This window comes from Patagioenas fasciata, chromosome 4 (genome assembly GCF_037038585.1).
Source record: "Patagioenas fasciata isolate bPatFas1 chromosome 4, bPatFas1.hap1, whole genome shotgun sequence".
Taxonomy (NCBI): Eukaryota; Metazoa; Chordata; class Aves; order Columbiformes; family Columbidae; genus Patagioenas; species Patagioenas fasciata.
Genome location: NC_092523.1, coordinates 62,017,880 through 62,039,678, shown reverse-complemented (window position 1 = coordinate 62,039,678; position 21,799 = coordinate 62,017,880). Strand labels below are relative to the sequence as shown.

The 21,799-nt window shown below is 39.9% G+C and overlaps 1 protein-coding gene across 3 annotated transcripts; it reads left to right on the top strand.

Moving 5' to 3' along the window:
- Positions 1-5,861: 5,861 nt before the first annotated feature.
- ELMOD2 (ELMO domain containing 2) lies at positions 5,862-16,986 on the top strand. 3 transcript variants are annotated; one of them, XM_065836579.2, is made up of 9 exons: positions 5,862-5,951; positions 6,195-6,342; positions 7,288-7,316; positions 8,273-8,367; positions 9,115-9,244; positions 10,139-10,272; positions 10,872-10,940; positions 12,127-12,260; positions 12,697-16,986. In XM_065836579.2, the coding sequence occupies exons 2-9, from the start codon at positions 6,198-6,200 to the stop codon at positions 12,852-12,854; spliced, it is 894 nt and encodes a 297-aa protein (XP_065692651.1). In that variant the 5' UTR covers positions 5,862-5,951; positions 6,195-6,197; the 3' UTR covers positions 12,855-16,986. The 3 variants fall into 3 exon arrangements, with proteins under 3 accessions (XP_065692651.1, XP_065692654.1, XP_065692652.1); XM_065836582.2 differs by having other exon boundaries at positions 5,905-5,991; XM_065836580.2 differs by having other exon boundaries at positions 5,945-6,069.
- The last annotated feature ends 4,813 nt before the right edge of the window (positions 16,987-21,799 follow it).

The following is a 21,799-nucleotide window of genomic DNA, read 5'->3' as shown; positions in this document are numbered from 1 at the left end:
GCCGCTCTGCCGCCCGGGCGCCGCCTCCGCTCGAGCAGCCACCGGCCGGGCGTGTCCGCGCCGCGCTGACCTGCCTGCCCGCCCCCGGCGCCCAAAGGGAGCGGGGCCGCGGGGGAGGGCATGCCGCGGCCACCCCGCTTCACCGGCAGGCAGAGCCGCCGTGCCCTCCCGCATCACGCTGGTGTTGCCCGGAGAACGGGCGCCCGTCGGGACGACTCGCAAGGTGCAGCTGTGGCACCTGCTCCGCCTGCCGCCGGGCTCTCCCGCTAGAGACGTTAATATCAGGAACGAATGCGCACGCCAGCTCCCGCTGCAAAGCCGAAAGCCCTGGGCACAGGTCTCCCCTGACATTACCCATCCCGATGCCAGGACCCAAACTGATAAGCCTCTCGCCTGCGACAAGTATAGGGTGTATTTTTACAGAAAAAAAAAAAAATCTCGGCTCAGCACTTAAGCAGGTACTGTTTAGCCCAAGTCACATCATCATCATAGTTATGAATATTTTGCTCATTTAAAACGAATGGTGCATGTTTGCATATTGCTTATGAGATTCTATCAGGAAGCTAAGCTGTAGTATACAATTATACATGTGTAACTCTTCAGTTCATCTTTAAAGTAGCTGCAAAATCTAACTTGATGAAATTCTAATGTATACTAGTGAAGGTTTTTCACTACTGCCATGGCGCTTTGTTTCACGCATGTGCTTTCCCATTATGGTAGGCACACTTCTTTTCCTTTTCAGGTCCTCAGCAATCCATAAGCAAACAAAAAAACAAAAAAAAAACCAACAACAACAACAACAATCATTGTTTGGAATACATCTTCTATAACATAGTTTATAAAAGGAAAGGATACTTTATTTATCGAGCTTCCCAGAATCTGGTACCAGGACACAGTTTTAACAGAATCGCCTATATTTTATGAGAAAAAAAGCCTCCCCTTTTATACCTGATCAGCAGTTAGACAGTGGCTTTCACTTCAACACATTCACTACCAGCTCACAAATCTACCCCCCATTCTATATCTGTGATGAAGAAAATATAGTTTCCAGTTCTGTTTGGCAAAGATTTAAAGGACCACTTCACAGTTCATACTGGACTTGGGCAGCTGATAAAAGCACTAAGCTGACTGCTATCTAATCTGTTACCTATTTCCTTACCTGATTACTAGCATATATAACTAATGACTCTATTTACCCAAAGGTTCTATTTTTCTATATAATTGGGTTATAAAAATGTACATGTGTTATAAATGCACTATCCCGTCCTTTTCTCTATTTGTTTACTTAACAGCTTCATCTTATACCAAAGCCCTAAATCATTTGGAGTAGTGTTGTGTAAAGAAAATCAACACCCGCCAACACGGGTGTCCACACGCAAGCCTGCTGGAGCCCTCACGTGAATGCTGCCCTTCTGTTCTCCTCTTCATCTTACCAACAGCATAATTACGCCCTTTTTGGAAAGTCAATCTCAGACTCACCAAATTGTACATTGCTGCTCTTGCTAAGTTAGTGTAAACTTCCCGTGTTTGAACAATTATATGGATGGGTTTACTTCTCTGTTTACTATTTACTTTGAATTACAAATGTTATTGTTCACTAATAATGCAGCAGGCTGCTAGTAGCCTGCATCAGTATACAAAGGGAAAACTGCAAAACTAAGCATGGCTCCATGAGTTACTGTGAAACCTCGAGTTAGACTTGGCCATTCCTGATCTGTACTTGTTCGCTCTACACTTCCTTCTTTCTTCTGTTTCTGACTGTATCTTGCTTTGGTATTTTTACTGACAAATCTTCTTTAAATGAGACTTTGAACATGTAACTGTTCATATTAACCAATATGATTATGGCTCAATCTTATCACCATTTCCCTCTCCAAGCTAACGAACTAAAAGCTCAAGGTACTTCTTTTAATGGAGGATCAATGTAGACTTCGACACATTTGCGGTAAAGTAGGGATGTAGAACTAAGAGGAACAAATAAACATGAAATATGTCACATGTAATGAACAAAATGCCTTTTAATTGACTGGCTGGTATTCTATCTGTTACAAAACTAAAGTGAACATGTAAATGATGTGGTCAAGCAGAAGGGCTACTGAAGACAAGAATAACAAATCTAGCACACACAATTTTATCTTATTTTTAGAGTCAGTAAGAAAAAAAACCCCAAACTACTCATCACATATTTCCAGAAACTTACACACTGTACAGGGAAGGTCTGTGGGGTCTGCCACTGAATGCATTAGATGTTCTTTATTAAGACTGACTCTAAAGCAGAAACAGTTACTCAGCCATGCTGAGCTGTGGTGATCATTTACTTAATGCTGACTTCTTAGACTAGTGCATTAACCTAGAATGAAGCAGGGCATTAACTGCTCCTCAAAAAAAACCACAAAACAACCAAACCTGAAATCACTGAAAATGCTGTGAACTTCCACTGCTTTGGGACCTACTTGCAAACAGGCCCTCTTTCTTGCTTCGTGCTTTCCTAACATCTCCCTCCTAGTTCTCTCTTCATGTGTTAGAGAGCAGTGTAGGGCAAAGGGACCTGGGGGTCCTGGTGGACAGCAGGATGACCATGAGCCAGCACTGTGCCCTTGTGGCCAGGAAGGCCAATGGCATCCTGGGGTGTATTAGAAGGGCGGTTGTTAGTAGGTTGAGAGACGTTCTCCTTCCCCTCTACTCTGCCCTGGTGGGACCACATCTGGAATATTGTGTCCAGTTCTGGGCCCCTCAGTTCAAGAAGGACAGGGAACTGCTGGAGAGAGTCCAGTGCAGAGCCACAACGATGATTAAGGGAGTGGAGCATCTCCCTTATGAGGAAAGACTGAGGGAGCTGGGTCTCTTTAGTTTGGAGGAGACTGGGGGGTGACCTCATGAATGTTTACAGATATGTAAAGGGTGAGTGTCATGAGGATGGAGCCAGGCTCTTCTTGGTGACAACCAATGATAGGACAAGGGGTAATGGGTTCAAACTGGAACACAAAAGGTTCCACTTAAATTTGAGAAGAAACTTCTTCACAGTGAGGGTGACAAAACACTGGAACAGGCTGCCCAGGGAGGTCGTGGAGTCTCCTACTCTGGAGACATTCAAAACCTGCCTGGACACGTTCCTGTGTAACCTCATCTGGGTGTTCCTGCTCCGGCAGGGGGATTGGACTGGATGATCTTTCGAGGTCCCTTCCAATCCCTAACATTCTGTGATTCTGATGTTATTTCATATGCTCAAGAACTATGTACAACTGGAATAATGCACACAGGATTTTTTTGGGGAGGGTTAAATGATTCAGATCAGTTTTACCTCCCAGCAGCAGACTTTCTGCATTTTTGACAAACTGATCATCTTTAAAAATACTGTCCAGAACATGTGCTGAGTAACCTCTAATAATTTCACTAAGAAAGTAATTCAGTAGACTGGTTCCATCAAGAAGGCTTACTTCCAATAAAGAGTTTCTAGGCTTGTCCTCATGCTTTGTAACTGAACATCTTTTCTTGCAAAGATGAGTACCTCACATTTTCAATACTGTTTTCACACATCTGTTTAAGCAAGAGTAGAGAGAAGAAAAATAAATATTTGACAAAATATAGGCTCATGTGTGAAACAAGTAATAGATTACTTTGCATGCAGATTGCAGCTGTCCTTCATCTACAAGAGTACACAAACAAAAGAATAACTGCCACTAACAACAGGTAATAGCAGCTGCCATGGAAGTTTACTGACCATGTAGAGATCCAACTCATATTGCTGGTTAAAGCCCCCTTTTATTTGCCCTGCTATCACTTAAGAAACATAATTTCAAAAGGTAAACAGTAGCCGATTATCTTCAACGTCTGTGAAGGTAATACTGGAAGGCAACCACTGAAGGCAAAAAGAGGAAGCTAAAACTTTTCTTCTTAAACTAACGCTTTATATTTTTGACTGTCTTAATAAAATTTATTAATTGACTGAACATGATGATACAGAAGCATCTTGCATGATTCAAGTATGAACAGCTGTGTAAAATCAAACTTGCTCACTGCTGGATCAATCCATTCTCTGAAGACCCCAATGAAGGTTTAAGTCAAGAGTTTACACTTGCTTGTAATACACTGAAAAAGATGATCAAGCTAAAACCCAGAGAGAAATTAACACACCTGAAATTGCCAAGTTTGGTATAATCACTTTTATGTCCTGCCTTATTTATAGTAAATAAGCTGTATGTATCTGTAATAGCAAGTGATAAAAAGCTATGAAAAAGACCTATCAAAACCATGTTTTTTATTTGTAAATAAATCAATGTAATTGGTCACACATTTTACTTTAAAGAACAGATTTAAGTAAGGAAAGCATATGAGAAGAAAAAAGTATAAGCTAGATTGAAACTTGTATCTTTTAAACTCTCACACTTTAGAAGTGCTTTAAAACAAGACCGTAAACACTTTCAAGCTTACTTCAACAAGTCTAATTACAACAGAGAAGTATTTTGCAATGTATCGTCAAGACCAGATATTCTACACATCAGTCCTGGAGACATGAAGCAAAGAGAACTGAGAAAAAAATGACCATGTACTATGTATCTTTATTATTATGGTAAAGATTAAGACTGTCATAAACCAAAATAGGAAGCGGAACAAATTCCAAAACCTGCAGTAGAAATTACTTTTTGTATGGATTCTGAAGAATGAAAGCAACTTCTATGTAAGTATAAATAACAGAAAACAAATATTCGCAAAATTCTGGATTCTGTGATATTATTCTGCTCACAGAAGATACACTGAAATAAATGACCACCTGCTGCCTCTTAACACGCACCACTTCCCCTCATTTTAAGAGTAGGAATCAGATCTGCAAACAATTGAAATTCACAGATCATTGATTCCCCTGGATGAAAGTCAGCAGGGAGGACGTCAAATGTGTTGGTCTACCATCTGAAATCCTGTGTGATGCAGGCCACCAGACCTGCTGCGTGGCTTTTGATTCTGTGTAAAAGGTACTTCCATTTCCTCACATTAAAAAATGTATCAGAATGCGGTCAAGCAAGTCTGTCTACTCCCTTTCAACCACCCAGATTTTGCGTACAATTCAGAGGAACAGGAATTCCTTCTGCTGTTGTCAAAGGAGCTCTTCAACCCATGTTTACTGAAATAATCGTTCATAATAATACAATGGAAGCAGTGACCAGAACTAAATGAATTAAACACTTAGGCTGAACCTACACTCAGCCAAGTGGCAAGGCAGGATCCAGGACAAAGCAGCCCCCTTAGAAACACCTAGCCCAGCTAAAACCACCACCTCTCCTTTCTGATCAGTGCAGCCTTCAGCTGGAGCCTAGGCAAGGAACAAGTCTGCAAGCTCAGTCTAACACTTCAAGCACAAGCGATTCCCAACTGTATTTTGCGAACCATCACGAATGAGTTGAAGGTGTTAACTAGCGAGACAGTACACAGTTTTTGGCGCAGGTACGAGCTGGGCTGGCTGTGCCGATTCCCCGGTCAGCCCTGGGGTCAGCCCTGAAGTGCCACTGGTTGTGTCCCAGCCGGCAGGCCTGCGCACGGCCGGGCAGGACATCACCTATAGGTTAACGCACACAGCCCGGCTGTTCCCGTGAGGGGCGGCCAAAGCCTCGGCGGCTCTGCCCGAGCCAAACCGCCCGCTTGCACCTGGCACCGGCCAGCCCGGGACAACGCTTGGCTCCCGGCTCGCTGACTGCCCTTTGCTCGATCCCGGGGCATGCCGCGGCCGGCCAGGCGAAGGAGTGGAACGGGGTACCGGTGCCCGCAGCGCCTCGCGCCGTTACGGGCCTCGGAAGAGCGTGCGCGGCACGACCGGTAAGATCACCGGGCTGGGGAACGCCGCTCCCGCCCAGCACTTCCGTCCTGTCCCGCCATCACTTCCAGGTCGGGGAAGGCGAGCGGCGGCTTCCGGCGGGAGGATGCGGGGGGCGGCCTGGCGCCGTTAGGTTGCTGCCGAGGTGGGCGCGGGGGCGGTGGCGCTCCGCGCTGTCTGCGCAGGTGTCCGTTCCTCCAGCCTCGCCGCGGCGGGGCCCAGCCGGCTGCGCGGCCTCCCGAGGCGCCGACTGTTAACGGCTCGTGAGCGCGGGGCTGACGGGGAGCCCGGCCGGGGGGTGCTTGCGGGGGCGGCGGTAGCTGAGCGGGGAGACGGTGACGCCGGGGGCCGCCGCCCCTCCTGCTAACGCGTGTCCTTCCTCCCGCAGAAGATGCTGGCGTGCTTGTGGGGGTTCCTGTACAGCAGCTACTTTCGGTTCTGGCTGAAGTGGATCCTGAGGCTGCTGACCGGGAAATGCGAACTGCAGCGCGTCCTCGGCGGCTCGAAGGCCGGCGCGCAGCGAGCGCTGGGCATAGGTACCGGGGCGGGGAGGGACGGGGCGGGCACGGATCAGAACACCGTCTGTCAGCACTGCAGTGCCGCTTGTCAAGAGGGGTGAAGAGGCAGCGGTGGGGCTTGCAAACCTGATATACACGTGGGCACTGTTAAAAGGAGACTTAGATCTTTATAAGCGTCGTGAAAAGCAATAGTTGGAAACCAGCATCTGTCCCAACCACAGTGTGCATCCCGTGGATCGTGTTTTCACAGCTCCCCGCTTCCTGGCTACCCTATCAGAGTTTTAAATCAGAATGCCCCATATAATTTCCTTGCCAGCTTGATAAAGTAATTCTGGTTAGCTTCAAAGCACAAAACAGAAATACTGTATTTTTTCGCCTCCCCAGAGTCTTCTCATCACTTTGGCTGTGTTTTTACCTTCCTGTTATTAAAAAAGTGACACAGAAAATACATGAACATATTTTATGGGGGGAGAGAGGAGTGAGTGAATGCACAAGGCTGCTTGATGCAGAATTTTGATATAAAAAAGTAATTTAAGAAACTGATTGTAGCTTTTGCCATTTCAACAATAGTTTGATGAAGTGTCTTTGTTTCCTTATTCTCTAGTAAACAACACAAAACCATTTCTAAGAATCAAAAAATATCAAAGAGATATTTTTATCTTGACACCTTTTCAAATTCATCTTTGGTTTTGTACATGTAATTGATCCATGCTGTAGAAAATCCAAGTCTGTTTTCAGCATTGTATTTGAGGATTATAAAAAGACCCTAACTATGTAAATTAAGATATTGCATTACTTGATACCTGTTGATTTTAAGATTTGAGTAATTTTGATTAATTAGATGTATAAAATGGACACAAAATTTTATAATACTTAGGTGCCACAAGAACACCGAGTGTCAATTATTTAAAATAATTCAGTTCAATTCTGATATTTACTTTTTTTTTTTTTTTTGCATTGCAGAACATTCACTGAAATCATCAAAGAATAAGGTAAAAGATACTAGAAATTAAACTATTTCAGAGATAGCTGCCTGAAAAGAATGTGTGCATTTACTTTTGGAGGGTGAAGAAAAGTAGAGGAATAAAAGGCAGAGAGGAGAGAACAGCATTTTGGGTTCTCTGTGCTAGGGGTAGTCAGGTTTTCTCAAAAATAACCCCACATCCCTTCGAAAGTTTGTTTCCATCTCTGGAAGATTACGTGCTCATTAGCGGCAAGTCGGACAAGTCATTATATAGAGCTGCTGTGTTTGGAGAGGGTCAGTTTTTCCTGTCACAACAATCTCTTACTGTTTTTGTAGAAACCAGAAACATGGTATGGATAAGTGATATGGATAAATCAATTAAATGCAGCATGGACAATAGCATCTTGAGTCATTAAAAAAAATGTAATGCAGTACCCATCTAACTGACAAGCTCATTGCTGTTGTGTATAACGATCATGACTAGTATTTGCCCTTTAGAAAGACCACACAACGACAGTGTCTTACATGAAGTTCTTTTGTTTCACCCCAGCATTGAAACCCCAACTTCATTAGTTGACTGTCTTCTAATTTTGAACCATTATTTCCTTGCTGAAGTTTTATCACTTTTGCTCCCCAAGAGCTGTGTTTGTTTTAGTTATGTTAAGAGAAACATGTTTCAGCTCAACATTGAAAGCAAATGAGACCTTGATTAAGCAACTCTTGAGCTTTTTATTTATTCTTAATGGGACACCTATACAAGCATTGTTTACAGTCTGACAAAGTTACAATTATGCTTTTATGTAATTATTGCAGATCTTTATATGCTGTTTGACCCCATTGTAAACATTTGCGATAAATGGACTATTCTCCTTTTATAGTAAAGAATATATACGTGGCGGGTATACATAGGCTGAGAAATAAGAATAAAGTAGACAGTTGATTTCTACATTCCTCATAAGGTCTTTTACTGTGTTAACTTCCTAGGTTTTAAGAAATGCTGTACACGTTGAAGAAGCCGAAGTGGAGAAATGTGTCAGAGATATAATGAAAGCAAAGAAGATAAAAGAGGAGGATACGGGGTACATTTGGAACCTGAATACAACTTCTTCATGGCAGATAATTCTGACTTTTTATGTATTCTTGCAGTTGCTTAATCTGATAAAAAATGTAGGCCATTGAGCACAAATCTTTAGAATGAAATTAGAAAATAAATTATGGTTTTGTTTTCTTCAGTTCTTGAATCTAAATGACAAAGTTTTAATTGATATGGATTTGGGATAACTGCATCTCTATCTCACAGGTCCCTTCTGTTGCTCCTTATTTCGAAGTAATATGATTATTGTATAGGTTGATTACATGAGCTATATAATTGCTTACATATATTTGAGAAGTATAGTGGTGCCTGATTAATGTTTGCGTTCATCTGCATAAGTAATCATGAGCAATTGAGAGGAAAAATTGTGAATAGTAAAAATTTTGGAATGTAATGAAATGCTTATTTGAAGCTGTAAGTATTTCCAACAGAGTTTGACTTGAAGACTTTTAAGGTGTTAGGTGAGTTTTTTCCCCCCCTTCCATAATTTGGGTAGTACCTGGCTGTGCAGCACTGCAATCAGCTAAGAGTCTTTTTAAAGTAGAAATAAGATCTATATAGCAGTATACTTAACACATATGCTGTAGTTTGAAAGATAAACATAAAGCACTTCCCAATTCTCGTGTTTACATTGTGTTAACATAAGAAAGGTCTTATCTGGTAGTTCAAGTAAGAATACTTGGCTAAGTATGCCTCTTAATAGCTGCTGTGTGGTATTTTGTTATTATTTCAGGTTTAAGACAAATCTGCATATCTCCTTACTGCAGATATCAGGTTATACAAGGCTTTATTTGAATGTGGAAAACCTGAGGAAGGTCCCATATGATTCAGATAACAAGGAACATGAGGAACAGTTAATTGAGGTAAAAATAATCTTTTAAATACAAAAGCTTCCCCCCTCTCAAGTCTAACATCTTGAAGAACTTAATGTATCGGTAGCATTCTTACCAGCTGGCCTGTTCAAAGCTCTTTTGTACTGTGAGCTGCTAAACCATTACAGAAGTGACATATTACAATGCAACATTGAAGGAAAAAAAAGGTAAACTAGAGTTAATTGCACTGGTATTATTTTGTGTGAAATCAGACATAACAACACATAAGTAGTAAAATAATTTTGTAAGGGGTCACTGAAGGATCATAACTATAAAGATATTTAACCTTGTGCACATGTCTAACTGCAAACCAATCATTACTAAATAAAAAAGACAATAGTGTTTTCTTATTACTGCATTCCAGTCAATGTCAAAGAGGACAGTTTAAGGTAACAATAAGAAATAGCAAGCAGATACTAGAATACTGCTTGAGGCTTTTTTAAATAGCTTCTATAGTGCAAATATATTACCGTGTCATTTTCTTAGCCTTTCATAATAATCTCAACTTGCTTTCCAAGTCCCAACTTTGATGTGTTAAGTAAGGGCTCAGTGGGAATTTATATTTCAGTTTATAGCTATCCTATCAGAAAATGGCACATACATTAATTTCTGAAGTAAAACATGTCTTTGCTGCTTTGGTGTTAATACAGTGGCTTTGTCCCTGAAGGGAAATCATCATATTTAATGTTAAATGTAATAATTTTCATAACTGCTGAAATAAGCCATTGTAGTATGACTCCAGATTGCCACTAATGGAAAAGAGCAGCCTGCATGTTGTATCCTGTTCCATGGTGAATAGTTTCTGTTGTGCATCAGCAAGTATTCTGAATTATGTGACTTGGAATATTTAGCAGCTGTGCATAACATGGACGCATATTTGTGCAGCTTTGGAATTTGCTGATGCCTCAGGAGAAGCTGAAGGCCAGGGTCAGCAAGCAGTGGTGTGACATTGGCTTCCAAGGTGATGATCCTAAAACAGACTTCAGAGGAATGGGCCTGCTGGGATTAGTGAATCTGGTGTAAGTGAAAAGAAGTATTTCTATTGCAACTAATTTTCATTACCTATGTATTTTCTCTAGTTGATGCTGTTTCTAGTAAAGACCTAATAGAAGCAAATAGAAATGGTGGCTTCTGTACAGTGAAAACCAGCATTTTCTAAATAAGTCAATATTTCTAGTGGCTACACATCTATAAACATGTGGTTTATTAGAGGCCAACAAGTGAAGGTAAAAACAGAAAGTTGCCCAAGTCACCTTATGTTTTGTTGTCATGATAGATTTGATGGGTTATAACTTAGAAAGTAACTCGTCAAAATCTTTTAGAATTCCTGAATTAGTTCTGTAATGACAAGAACCAGGTTTACATAACTTTTCTGAGCTAATTTGTGGACTTGGGTAAACTTCCCATTTGATGTTCAGATCAGACTTTTTTCTTACTGTACTTGCTCATGCTGAATATAATTTAATTTGCTAACTTTTCCTTGGTTTTCATTTTGTGCTGTTTTTCAGTACAGAGTAGTATTCAGCTTTAGTTTAAAGCTATACATTTATGTTAAACACTTCATTTTTTTTAAATGAACTTAAGAATAATAATGGGAGATACCATTTTACACTGGCAGGTATTTTAGTAAGCATTACAGCAACGAAGCTCGTGAGGTCCTTTCTCATTCAAATCACCCAAAGCTGGGGTAAGTCACTATATGACTTTTTCTGGCTTATTCTGTGTAAGAGCTCACGCGAAGACTGCCAAGTATGCTTCCTGAAAATAAAGAGGAAAATATTTGTGGGTTTCCCCTGCCCCACTGCATTAAAGGATGAAAAACGGTCAAAGTAGAAGGGCTTGGAAAACTGAACACAGAAATGAATTTCAGGTTGGGAACTATGTGCAGGTTTTTTTCAGAACAGACTTGAAATGTTGCAAAATATTATCTTCGGTTAACACAGTGGACTCCTTTAACGTCAGAGTTAGCTTTATTTGTAATAGGCTTAGACTACGTTTAGAAATGAATACTTGTTTTTCACCTTACTGATGCCATGTTGGAATGGTATAGGTTATCTCTTAAGGGCTCTTTTTTTTGCTAGGTTTCTGTTCTGTAATACGTACCTACAAAGAGATGGCTTTTTGTTTTCCAAAAATGAAGTTAAAGTTGAACACTTTGCATATTAGAACATTTAGTTCAATTTACAGGGAAATTTACTTTAAAACCATTGAGATACAGAGGAAAGCTGGTAAAGCTGTGTATATCATCTTATCCATCCAGTCCTCAGTTAACTCAATCACCTACCAAGAATGGGAAACTTCATAACTTCGATCGTAAATAAGATTGCCTTGTGCAACTAGGACATGAATAGGATAGCTGAGACATTTAAATTGATTAAGTGCCCATATCATTGACCCAAACTAATCCTCTTTTCTTCTCTTTGTTCAGAAACATTTGATTTAAAAGTCTTTTAAGAATTTATATTGTGGTGCTTTCTATATCATGCAAGAGAAAAAGATATTTTTTTCAGTCTGAAGAACAAGTTGAGAAATTCATTCTGTTTATACTGTAACATTTTTATCTGATTTCTAATATTTCAGCAAATGTAATGATTTCAGATGAGCAAATTTAGGTCAATGTTGATTATCCTTACTATCTCATTATTGACTAATGGAGGCATTTGTCATACTATTGTATACGATACTGGAGTTTTTAAATAACTTTAACGTGGCTGGATGCACCAGGGAATGGAAAGAGTGGTCTGTAGGTCAGAGTCAGCTTGTCAACATGTGTTGTAGGAAAAACTGACTCTTACCCTAATGCAGACTGTTTCTCAGAAGCTTTTAAGTCCTTCTATCCCCAAGTAAACCATGACCTGTGATTGGCATTGCAGATATTCTTATGCAATAGTTGGAATCAATCTGACAGAAATGGCATACAGCTTACTCAAGAGTGGTGCTCTAAAGCCTCACCTGTACAACGTGGTGTCCGGGTTGCCACAGATGGAGCACTTCCATCAGTTTTACTGTGAGTATGTGTAGTTTCCTCAGTACAGATTCCCAAGGGGAGGCCTACAACCTAGAGTTTTGGATTTTTCCGAGTGCATTTCCATTCTTCTCTCCCTAGCCACAGAGATTACCATCTGAAAATTCACTATTTGCAGATTTTTTATTTTTTTGAATTCATTATTATAGTGTCCAAAAGCTTGCTGTTGACCAAGATGGGACACTCCCTATTTTAAGGGATTGAGTATAATCTGAAGTAGTTAGCAATGTAACTAGCTCTACATTTATACAGTCCTAAAATTGCATTTGGCCCTTTGAAGGCAGCTGTGAGGCTGATGTGCCCCCCTATGAAAATGAGTTTGACACCCTAGTCTAAAGGATCATTCTGGTTCTAGCCAGATCAAGGCAGAAAATTGTGGAGAGCATTTTTTCTGATCTGTGTTTTGTTTTCTTCACAGGTTACCTGGTTTATGAGTTTGACAAATTCTGGTTTGAAGAAGAACCAGAAAGCATTATGCACTTCAACCAGTACAGAGAGAAATTCCATGAAAAAATTAAGGGACTACTCCTGGATTATGATGTGGTACTAACCTTACAAAACAGAAAGAAACATTAACTCCTCTGCAGTTGATGAGGTTCTGTGTCAAAAATGGAATTATGGATTTGGATGGAGGTTTTGCATGGTTTGCCAAAAACTGTTTAACAACAGAACTTTTTTTACATTTAAAAAATATCAAAATTCAGTTAAAAAAGCTTGGACAATCAGCCTCTGTTTACAGCTCTTTATATGCTATTCTCCAAAGGACAGCTTTATAAAAAAAAAAAAAGAAAAAAGGAAAAAGAAAAAACATAAAACCCAACAAACCAACACAAAAAACAACCCACAGATCTGAAGAGCCTCTGAATTCCTTGTTTTCACAATTTCTTTTATACTTCTTGGTGCAGGAACATGAAGCAGGTATTTATGGTGTGTCATGTTTTCCATTAATGGGTTTGACTGTTAATATTGTCTTTTAAAATCTTATTTTAGTTGAAATTACTCTGGTTTTAGACTTTTTGCATTCTTGTTCTGTACATGTAGTTGATAGTTTACTTGTTAAATTTCTCTGAAATTAAGAGGTCCGTGAAAGGGATGTATTAGTTACTTATGACTTTGGAGAAGAGGCGTAATCCATCAATGTACTGATGGTACTTACTAGAAATTGCTTTCTAACTAAGGAAGTTTTTTTATCTATGGATTTATACCAGCAAATTCCTATGTTTGGAAAAAGCTTAGCTTGCAAACAGAAAGAACCACAAATCAGTGTGAGGATCAAATCCTCGGACTAAAGCCACTCCTAAAAAATTTCCTACTGTAGAAGTTTTCAATTCCTTCTAATGTGACTTCAGTTGCTTAGGCTGCTTGACTTTGCATCTGTTGTCAGCCCTTTCCTTTAGTAGCTAATGGAATGTTCTCAATGGGAAGAACAAGAGAGTTAGTTTAGCCCTATAACGGAATTCACCCAGTAAAAACCTTTATTGCAGCTGCAGTCCCTATTTTGTGAACATAAATTCATATCTGAGTACAAGTTTCTAACAAAGATGTGTTTTCCAAGGAAAGGATGCAGCTGCGCCATGTTCCTTAATCTTGGCATCCTCAGACAATCTAGTCAATAGGGCTTCATATCTATATTGTGACTAATTATTGCTTTAAGCAACTTTAAACAGAATTGGTATGACCATCACTTCATTTTCTAAAACCTACTATTAAATAAGTGCCTTCTGCTTTATTCAATCAGTGTTTTATTTTGATTCTGTAACCAGATGATAGCCTTAGAAGCTTGAGTTATTTGGGAAAGACTCTTTCAGTATATACCTAAATAGCACATAGTGGCACAAAATTTGTATCCTAATAGAAGCTTTCATTTGTTTTTAGTTTTCTTTTTTATAATCTCGGGTAAATTACTTAACTTCTAGTCAATGACTATTCATTAAGAGATTCCTGAAGAATACAAACACTGAACATGAGAAGAAAAGAGACAAACCCCTTTTGCAAGGGGTGATGTTACACTACATAAGTATTAGATGTATGATTGTAATACGTAATATTCCATCTCCTTGGAGATACTCAAAACCCAACTGGCCATGGTCCTCACCAGCCTGATTTAGGCCACCCAGCTTTGGGCAGCAGGTTGGAGTCGGTATCTCCAGAGGTGCCTTCCAACCTCAGTAATCCTGCGAGTCTGTATTGTGTAACTAGTGACTTCTTGTGCTGCAGCCACCCCGTTGCTCTTGATCCCTTAAATGTTGGTGTTCTCCTATGTGTGGGAAAAGTCCTCATCAGGGTAGACAGTATTTATGTAGGAAGTAACACAGTTCTGGTTTATTTTTGTACATTAGGTGTAAATGAGACTTAGTTCTTGAGTTTAACATGTGCAGGGCAGGGAATGGTTCATCTCATCTGTGTTGGGTTGATGCTATTCAACTAAAAAAAAAAAAAACAGTAACCTGAAGATGCTTGTAGAGAGAGTATTTATGGTTATGCCATAGTTTGTTGGCTGAACAGCTAAATTAACTAGATGAGTTACAAAACTGACCGCAAGAAGCCAAGTTCTTTTGCTACTTCCAGGTACTTGGGTCCTGTAATTCTCACCATTGAAAAAGGGGAGATCTTGTGGGGAGTGTTGTGAGATTCACATCCCACAGTGGAGCTTTTTCTCTGACCCTTGGAGGTACCAGGAATTCCTAAAGGCTGAGGAGGGCAGTGGAACGTGCACTCTTTCCCAGAAGTTAGTTGCCTGTTATTTTCTAGCCCCAGCTTCTTTCATGTTTGCCTTCCTTGGTTAACTATTGTTGCTGTTGCTTGTAGATAAGCAGCATGAGACTGACTTCTTGAATTTCAGAAGTGACTCCAATATGTTTAGCAGCAGCAGGAAACAAGATCCCATTCTGTATTTTCATCTCCTCCTTGCTAACAAGGAAATTGCTTGAGCCACCTCTCTCAAACACTCTTCTATGCTAGAGTCTGCAAACTTATTTTTTTGGCAACAGTTGCAGAAATAACTTACACCCTCTTCTTGGCTCCTTGTTCATTACAAGACTGACATTTAACTACTGCTGAGGTTTTTAAAGTTTCACATTTCCTATCACAAACCTAAGGCATTTTAGTGTAAAATGTAGATTAAGCTCGATGTGAGATGCGTCTTCATTGCCTTTTTTTTTAAATATTGGAACGTGAGCTGGGAGTAAATTATGGCAGCATATAAGGAAAAAAAGTCAACCCAAATATCATCAGATGAGTGAGATATATGGAAATATATTAGTTTGTGTGTAGTAATTAGGGTGAATATTTGTGTTAGGCTCCAATACACTTTACCAGTGAACGGTTAGAATTTGCATGAAGTTTTGTAGGATCACTAACCCTGTCCTATCTTGGAGTCACTCTGCTATGCGTAGACTAGTCCTGGGTTTCCCTGTTTTGCGCTAGTCGTAGAATAATTGAATGATGGTGGTAGCTAGAATATATGGAAAAAAGTAAAATCGTGTCTAGGGAAGGGAACTATGCGTTGCTCATCAGTGGTATTTTGTACTACCTGTTGTAGGGTGACAATCCTGAGGTTGCGGAAGACTGAAAATGGAGGTAGGCAAGTTGATATAATCAGTTTGTTTAACATCAGAACATGTTGCTTCTGGTTTATTCTGAGACGCTTAAAACCTGGGTAAATTCTCTTATTTATTAACTGTCATGTTTTAAAGTATGTATTGTCTTATTGGAACTTGCAAATATTGTTAGTTTTTTAACTTGCTGCCTCTTTAAAGCATTCACTATGTGAAAGCTTATATGCAATAGTAGTTTTAGAAAAAAAATCGGTAACACTGAAGACAACAAGGTGGTTCTCTAAATTTTTTAGTTTTCTTGTAACAACTGCTTAAGAAACTACCTCCACTTGGTTGTTTAGTGTATGCGTGAAACCTGGTGCCACTCCATGAACAAATTAATCTGAAGATAAATAGTTTAGCATAAGCAAAAGTAAAATCTGGACTTTCAATAAGTAAATGCATTGCTTCATGAGCAACCAACTTAATTGGAAAGCATGATTTGAAGACAGTGCTACTTAGGAAGAAAGAAACGGGGTTTTAACCTGGTGGTGCTTTTATTGTCTGATAGATCAATGTAAAAAGTAGTGCCTTTTGTCCTAAAGGACAATAGGAAAAAAGGAGCCAATTAAAGCACCACACAAATAGTTTTGGATTTTCACTCTTTGAAAAAGCAAAAAATCACAAAAATAAAACACACACGAAGCCCCGAGCATTCATTTTCCAGATTGTCCATCCTAGTTTAAATAAACATTTTACATAAAGCTATTGGTCAGCTTTAAGAATTGCCATGATGAAAAGCTTTGCATTTAGTTAAGTGGGAGTTGAGCAGTCAGTATTCTTGAAAATACTGCTAGTGTATGAGTGGTAGAGATGTAACCTGTTGTTTCTCTCTGTCATACTTGTTCTGTGTTGCTGTAGTACAATGGTGATCAATCTTTGGACTGATGTTTCTTGTGCCAGTCTATACATTGTCTTTTGCTAAAGAAGAACAAAACCAGCCCAAGACAGCTTCTGGGCTGTTTCTTCTTATCACACTGTGCTTAGATAGCTGCATACTAATAGAAATTTCTGTTTACCACAATATAAAAGCAATAATGTAAACTGTGATGTCTGTGTAATGGAAAGAGATGTTTACAATGGTGGCAAATAAAGAACGAGTTATTCCAAAATATTGTCTACATTAGTGTGTTATGGCCTACTGGAAAACATAACAGTCTGCAGTTAGCCACGCTCGGTTCATGCACATGCACTGTGATATGAGGGAAAGTTTTACCCTTTTTTGTTTAGTTTTCTCCAGCTCTAATAGCTTGTGTAGAGGTCTCTGAGGTTCCTGTACTGGGCTTGCATTTGTGCCTTTTCTAATGCTATAGGACAAACTCTTGAAATGGTAGGTGGCAGAACATCTGTGTATGTGGAAGCTGAACTGGAAAAAAACAACAGCTGGAACATGCTAGCTGGCTCACATTTTCTAGTTTTTAAATCATCATCCAAAGTACGTACCTTAAATCAAACACCAGAAGAAAGGAGCAAGATTTAAATCTGAGAGATGCATACAAAAAGCATGTAACTCTTCAGATTAATCTGATACCATAGGGAAACACTATTATATACAGGTCCACGTGAAATCTCACATCTGTCGTAACAGGAGGTTGTACAATGGGAAAGCCCGAGTTTGACACACAGGAAATTGTGTGGATTATGGCCTTTAACACTCCCTCACTGTCCTGGCCTTCGTCAGCCTGTCACCACCAAGTAGAGTCACAGCTCCGGCGCATCGTACACACCAAGGGCATTGCGCAAGGAGAGGCTTCCCGCTTTGCCAGCCAAGGGCCTTCTCCAGCCATCCGCTCACCTTGTTCTACACCTGGCTTGGAAGGTGGCAGCATCCCCTTTATCAAATCTGGTCCACACCACAGAAGGCAGACCTCATTCATTGATATATAGCATACACAAAAAGTATATTGGGTTGGGAGGAGGCAGGGAGTAGTTTTGCTGAGTTTCTTTGCCTAGAGAATGACACTGCTCTCCTTAGTGGTGGACCAGAATTTTTATTATGGAATGCAAGAGAATATTCCACAGGTAGGCTGCTGTACTGCACTGCAAGTGGTAGAGATTTATTACTGCTTTATTTCAGTTGCTCTTGAAACTTTAAAAGAAGCTCTGTTTTAAGCTTGCTTTTTGTCTGTTTGTCTTTAAACAAAAAACAACCAAAACTGAAAAACCAAAACCAACCAGAGGCCAAAACAGCACTTAGGGCTTTGTTTGAAGAATCCAGAACTTAACTTTCGGAGTTAACTCAAAGTGTACGCAGGATTGTTGAGGAGAGCAAAACTCCAGTAACAAAACTGAGAGCTGGAGAACTTTTCTGGAGAAAGAGAAACCCTGATTTGTTTTCACTTTTTTTTTTTTTTTTTTTTTTTAAATTGAGAAAGTATTTTTACCCCTGTATCTTCTACCATGCCTCCATCTCCATACAATTTATGTTGAATTATTTCCTCATTTTTTCAGTTCCATTTCCTTAATTTCTACTCCTGAACTTTGGAGACCGAATGCTTCTATTAGTGGACTAAAGTGCCACTACATAAGAACTATGTGATCTCATCTGTACCAACTTTTACTTCTTCAGAAGCACAGAACAGGCCCTGTGCTACAGAAATATCCCACTTCTCCAAGATGAACAAACCCCCCAATGTCAGGTTGGTCAATTAGGCAAACACCAGTTACTTTTGAAAGTGGGATGAGGAAGCAGGTATTTAGGAAGTTTAAATTAAGCTATTGAGTACCACAGAAGAGAGGAAAAAACATCTCAAAGCATGTCACATCAGAAGAGAATTTTTCTGCCACCATTTACCTTGCATGGCAGTTAAGGCCAAGTTCCTGTGTTTCATCCCTTGCATTCCCAGCACTGAAACACCCTTATACAATGATGCTGCCAATACCAGTGTGTATCACACATTTATGATTAGCCATATTCCAACATATTTACTGCCACAGTTTTGTTCTAATGACTTACTGTTGGGTTAACATTTATCTTCACTATTGAGTAAATCAGCATTTTAAATGAGCATTAGAAGTTGTAATTGCTGCTTGAAGTATGGAACATTTGACTTGAGACTATCTTCTAGTGGAAAGAAATGGAACAACCATAAAAGAAATATTTTCTTCCACCCACAGGATAAGGCTCAGCAATAGACACAACTACATCAGTTTCATTCTTGCTATAGTATTACACCTCAGCATGTATCTATACCAATGAGCTCTAGTATTTTCCCATTTTTTCCAGTTCTTTTAGTCCAAGCCTGACTATTCAGTTTTTCTTAAAAAAAACAGATACATCAAGTACTTTTTACAGTTAATATTTCATTTCTGGTAAAAGGCATCTTCTAGCTACAGCATGCCTCGTTATCACTGAATTACCAAGAACTGGAACAGACAGTTCAGTCCCGAAGTTTGGAGACTAACAGCACTGGAACTTATCAATGTGCACACAACCTAAACTAGTGGAGACTGGGCAAGCTGTGCTCCATACCTGTAACACACCAAGACAGCCACAGGTGCCAACTCTCATCTCTTGTTTTTCCATTTAGGCAGGTTTGTAGGCCTACAGCATTTGGGCACCAGCTTTGCTTCATTGCTATGAGTATCCTGATAGAATTCAAACTCTTCTGCAACAGTTATCAACTGTTGAGAAGCCCAGTTACTACAGTTTCAAAATGCTGCTGTAAGACTGAAAATGGAGACCCTATGACAAGAGGAACTCAGCAGCTTGGAGAGCACCCAGCTGAAGAACCAGACTGGCTACACAGCTTTCTGAGCAAAAACACTATCCCTTTGCTTGACCGACTGCATTGAGGACACTTTCTCTCCCACAGCCTCATAACATACCACACCCTATGTACCATACCAGCTCCTGCCATCTTAATTTATAACACAATACCTGACCTACGACATTTGCTGTAATAGAAGCCCCAGCATCACTGTATGAGAACCCCAAAGTTGCTTTTCTCTTTTGATTTTGATGCCAAATTTTCAGTAGATTTAATACAACACATCATACACAAGTTTTAAGCAAGGAGACAAAGTTTGTTAATACAAACCTTTACAAATCTCAAGCACAACACCCAGCTCTAACATCTAGAATTCAGGAGCTTCAAGATGCTACAATGAAGTAAGTACCATTGAACTTCAACATGCCATCAGTACCTGAATACGTTGAAAGACAATTTAGAAGAAAACTTCATAGAAGAATATTTCTTTGTGGCTTTTTTTTTTTTGAGTAGAGAAAGCTCTATAGAACAACCTTGCCCTCCTCCATCATCTGCTGCCTGTCTCTTGGCAGGCAGGACCCTCTTCTACCAGGCTTTTACCAAGCCACCCCCATGGCTGTGAGCCTAACAACCCTCACTAAACTCTACAGTTCACAGATTGAAAAGGCTCTATCTCAAAGCATACAAAGCACAAGACACAGATGCTTCTAAAGCCATGCTGACTCACTTGTGTAGCACACTTATACACACAGATAAGACTCAAAAAATATTCACTCACATTTTCTCAAAGGTTTCACATCAGTGTATGCCAGTCAGTTGATTTCCTTCTGTAGCTTTCCTCTCTTCAACTTCCATCCGGCTATTAAAGCAAAGGTCATAGCAGATCTTGCCATCAAATAGGCAATTGCCAGGTGGCCATTTGGTGTGGCCCTAATCAGGTGAGTAGCCTCAGCCCCAAAAATCCAGAGAAAAATGGCTCACCTGGCTGCTACCTACAGCAAAGCCATTCTTAAAGATGACCTGGCTTACACTTAGGAGCTTTGTTGACATGCTCAGAAAGGGAAGGGAGGCTACCGGAGCAAAACAAAAAGAAGCTGACTTGCATAAATGGCTCCTGTTACAATAGAGATCCCCTTTGGATGCCTTTTCTTATTACAGGAATTGTAACAGCAAAATAACTTCCATGGTATGTTGTACCTCTGGCCCTGTGGGTGGGGTGTGTGGAGCAAAGCTGTCAAGCCCTTTCCAGATAAATAAATGGTTTTCATCTGTGGTCCCTGCATTTCTAGGGATATGTGAAAGACTGCTGATAGCTTTAAATATACTTTGCCATGACAGACATCTGAAAGAGAAATATTTTAGGATCTGCAAACTGGAAAAGGTCAACAGTCTGCTTATGGACATTTACCTTTAGTGTTGAAGACTTCTGCGGTAAGTTACTTAGCTGCCAGGCACTACAATAAAGCATCCTGCTCTGGCTTTGGTATCTTCAGTTAAAATACTTCAAGTCATATTCTTCAAAACAGTGATTATGGCCTCGAATGTCATGATCTGATACACATGTCAACCAATCTGCATACTCTAATATGCAGAAACACTGTATTGCTTTTCTGTATTGTTATATGTAGTCTACACAGGGCTATACTATGAAGGAGAGAACTCTTCTCCCAACAAAAGAAAACAAAAATCATCAGTAAAATGACTGAGACAAGGGATATATGAGCAGTGCTGCTAACTCAAAGTGCTCAGAAATTAACAGCTGTGTTTTGCTGATTATATACACACAAATAGTGATATGGTAACTTTCAAAAACATGTATTCACTGAATACAGCACAACCATGTCTGTTTCTGTAACTGCCATGGTTTGGGTGCTGACATCTCAGCTTACCAAGTACCCTGTAAAAAACATTCTAATATTTAAAGTCTTAAAAGGACACCTAGTGAGCTATAGCAAAGCATAGATGGGTTATAAAATATCAGGGGGGTCTTAAAATGTAGTAGCAATTGTCACCAAATGTGATCATAGCAGAGAGAACTGTTTAATGGATCTAGATAGCATGAGAGAAGCTTGCATGGGTTGCTTGTTGCAGATGGGATCAAACATATTCAAATGTTAAACAAAACCAGGCATGGAAATAACAAATGTTTTTGTTCTGAACCCTGGTGTTGAAGATACAAAGTCATTTGTCTGTGTAATAAAACACAATCACCTAC

What these genes read in the sequence shown, in the direction of transcription:
- ELMOD2 (XM_065836579.2), top strand. Translation starts at nt 6,198, where the DNA reads ATGCTGGCGTGCTTGTGGGGGTTCCTGTACAGCAGCTACTTTCGGTTC. An exon ending in GCAGCGAGCGCTGGGCATAG is followed by an intron (nt 6,343 to 7,287) that starts GTACCGGGGCGG and finishes TTTGCATTGCAG; the next exon opens with AACATTCACTGAAATCATCA. An exon ending in ATGAGGAACAGTTAATTGAG is followed by an intron (nt 9,245 to 10,138) that starts GTAAAAATAATC and finishes ATATTTGTGCAG; the next exon opens with CTTTGGAATTTGCTGATGCC.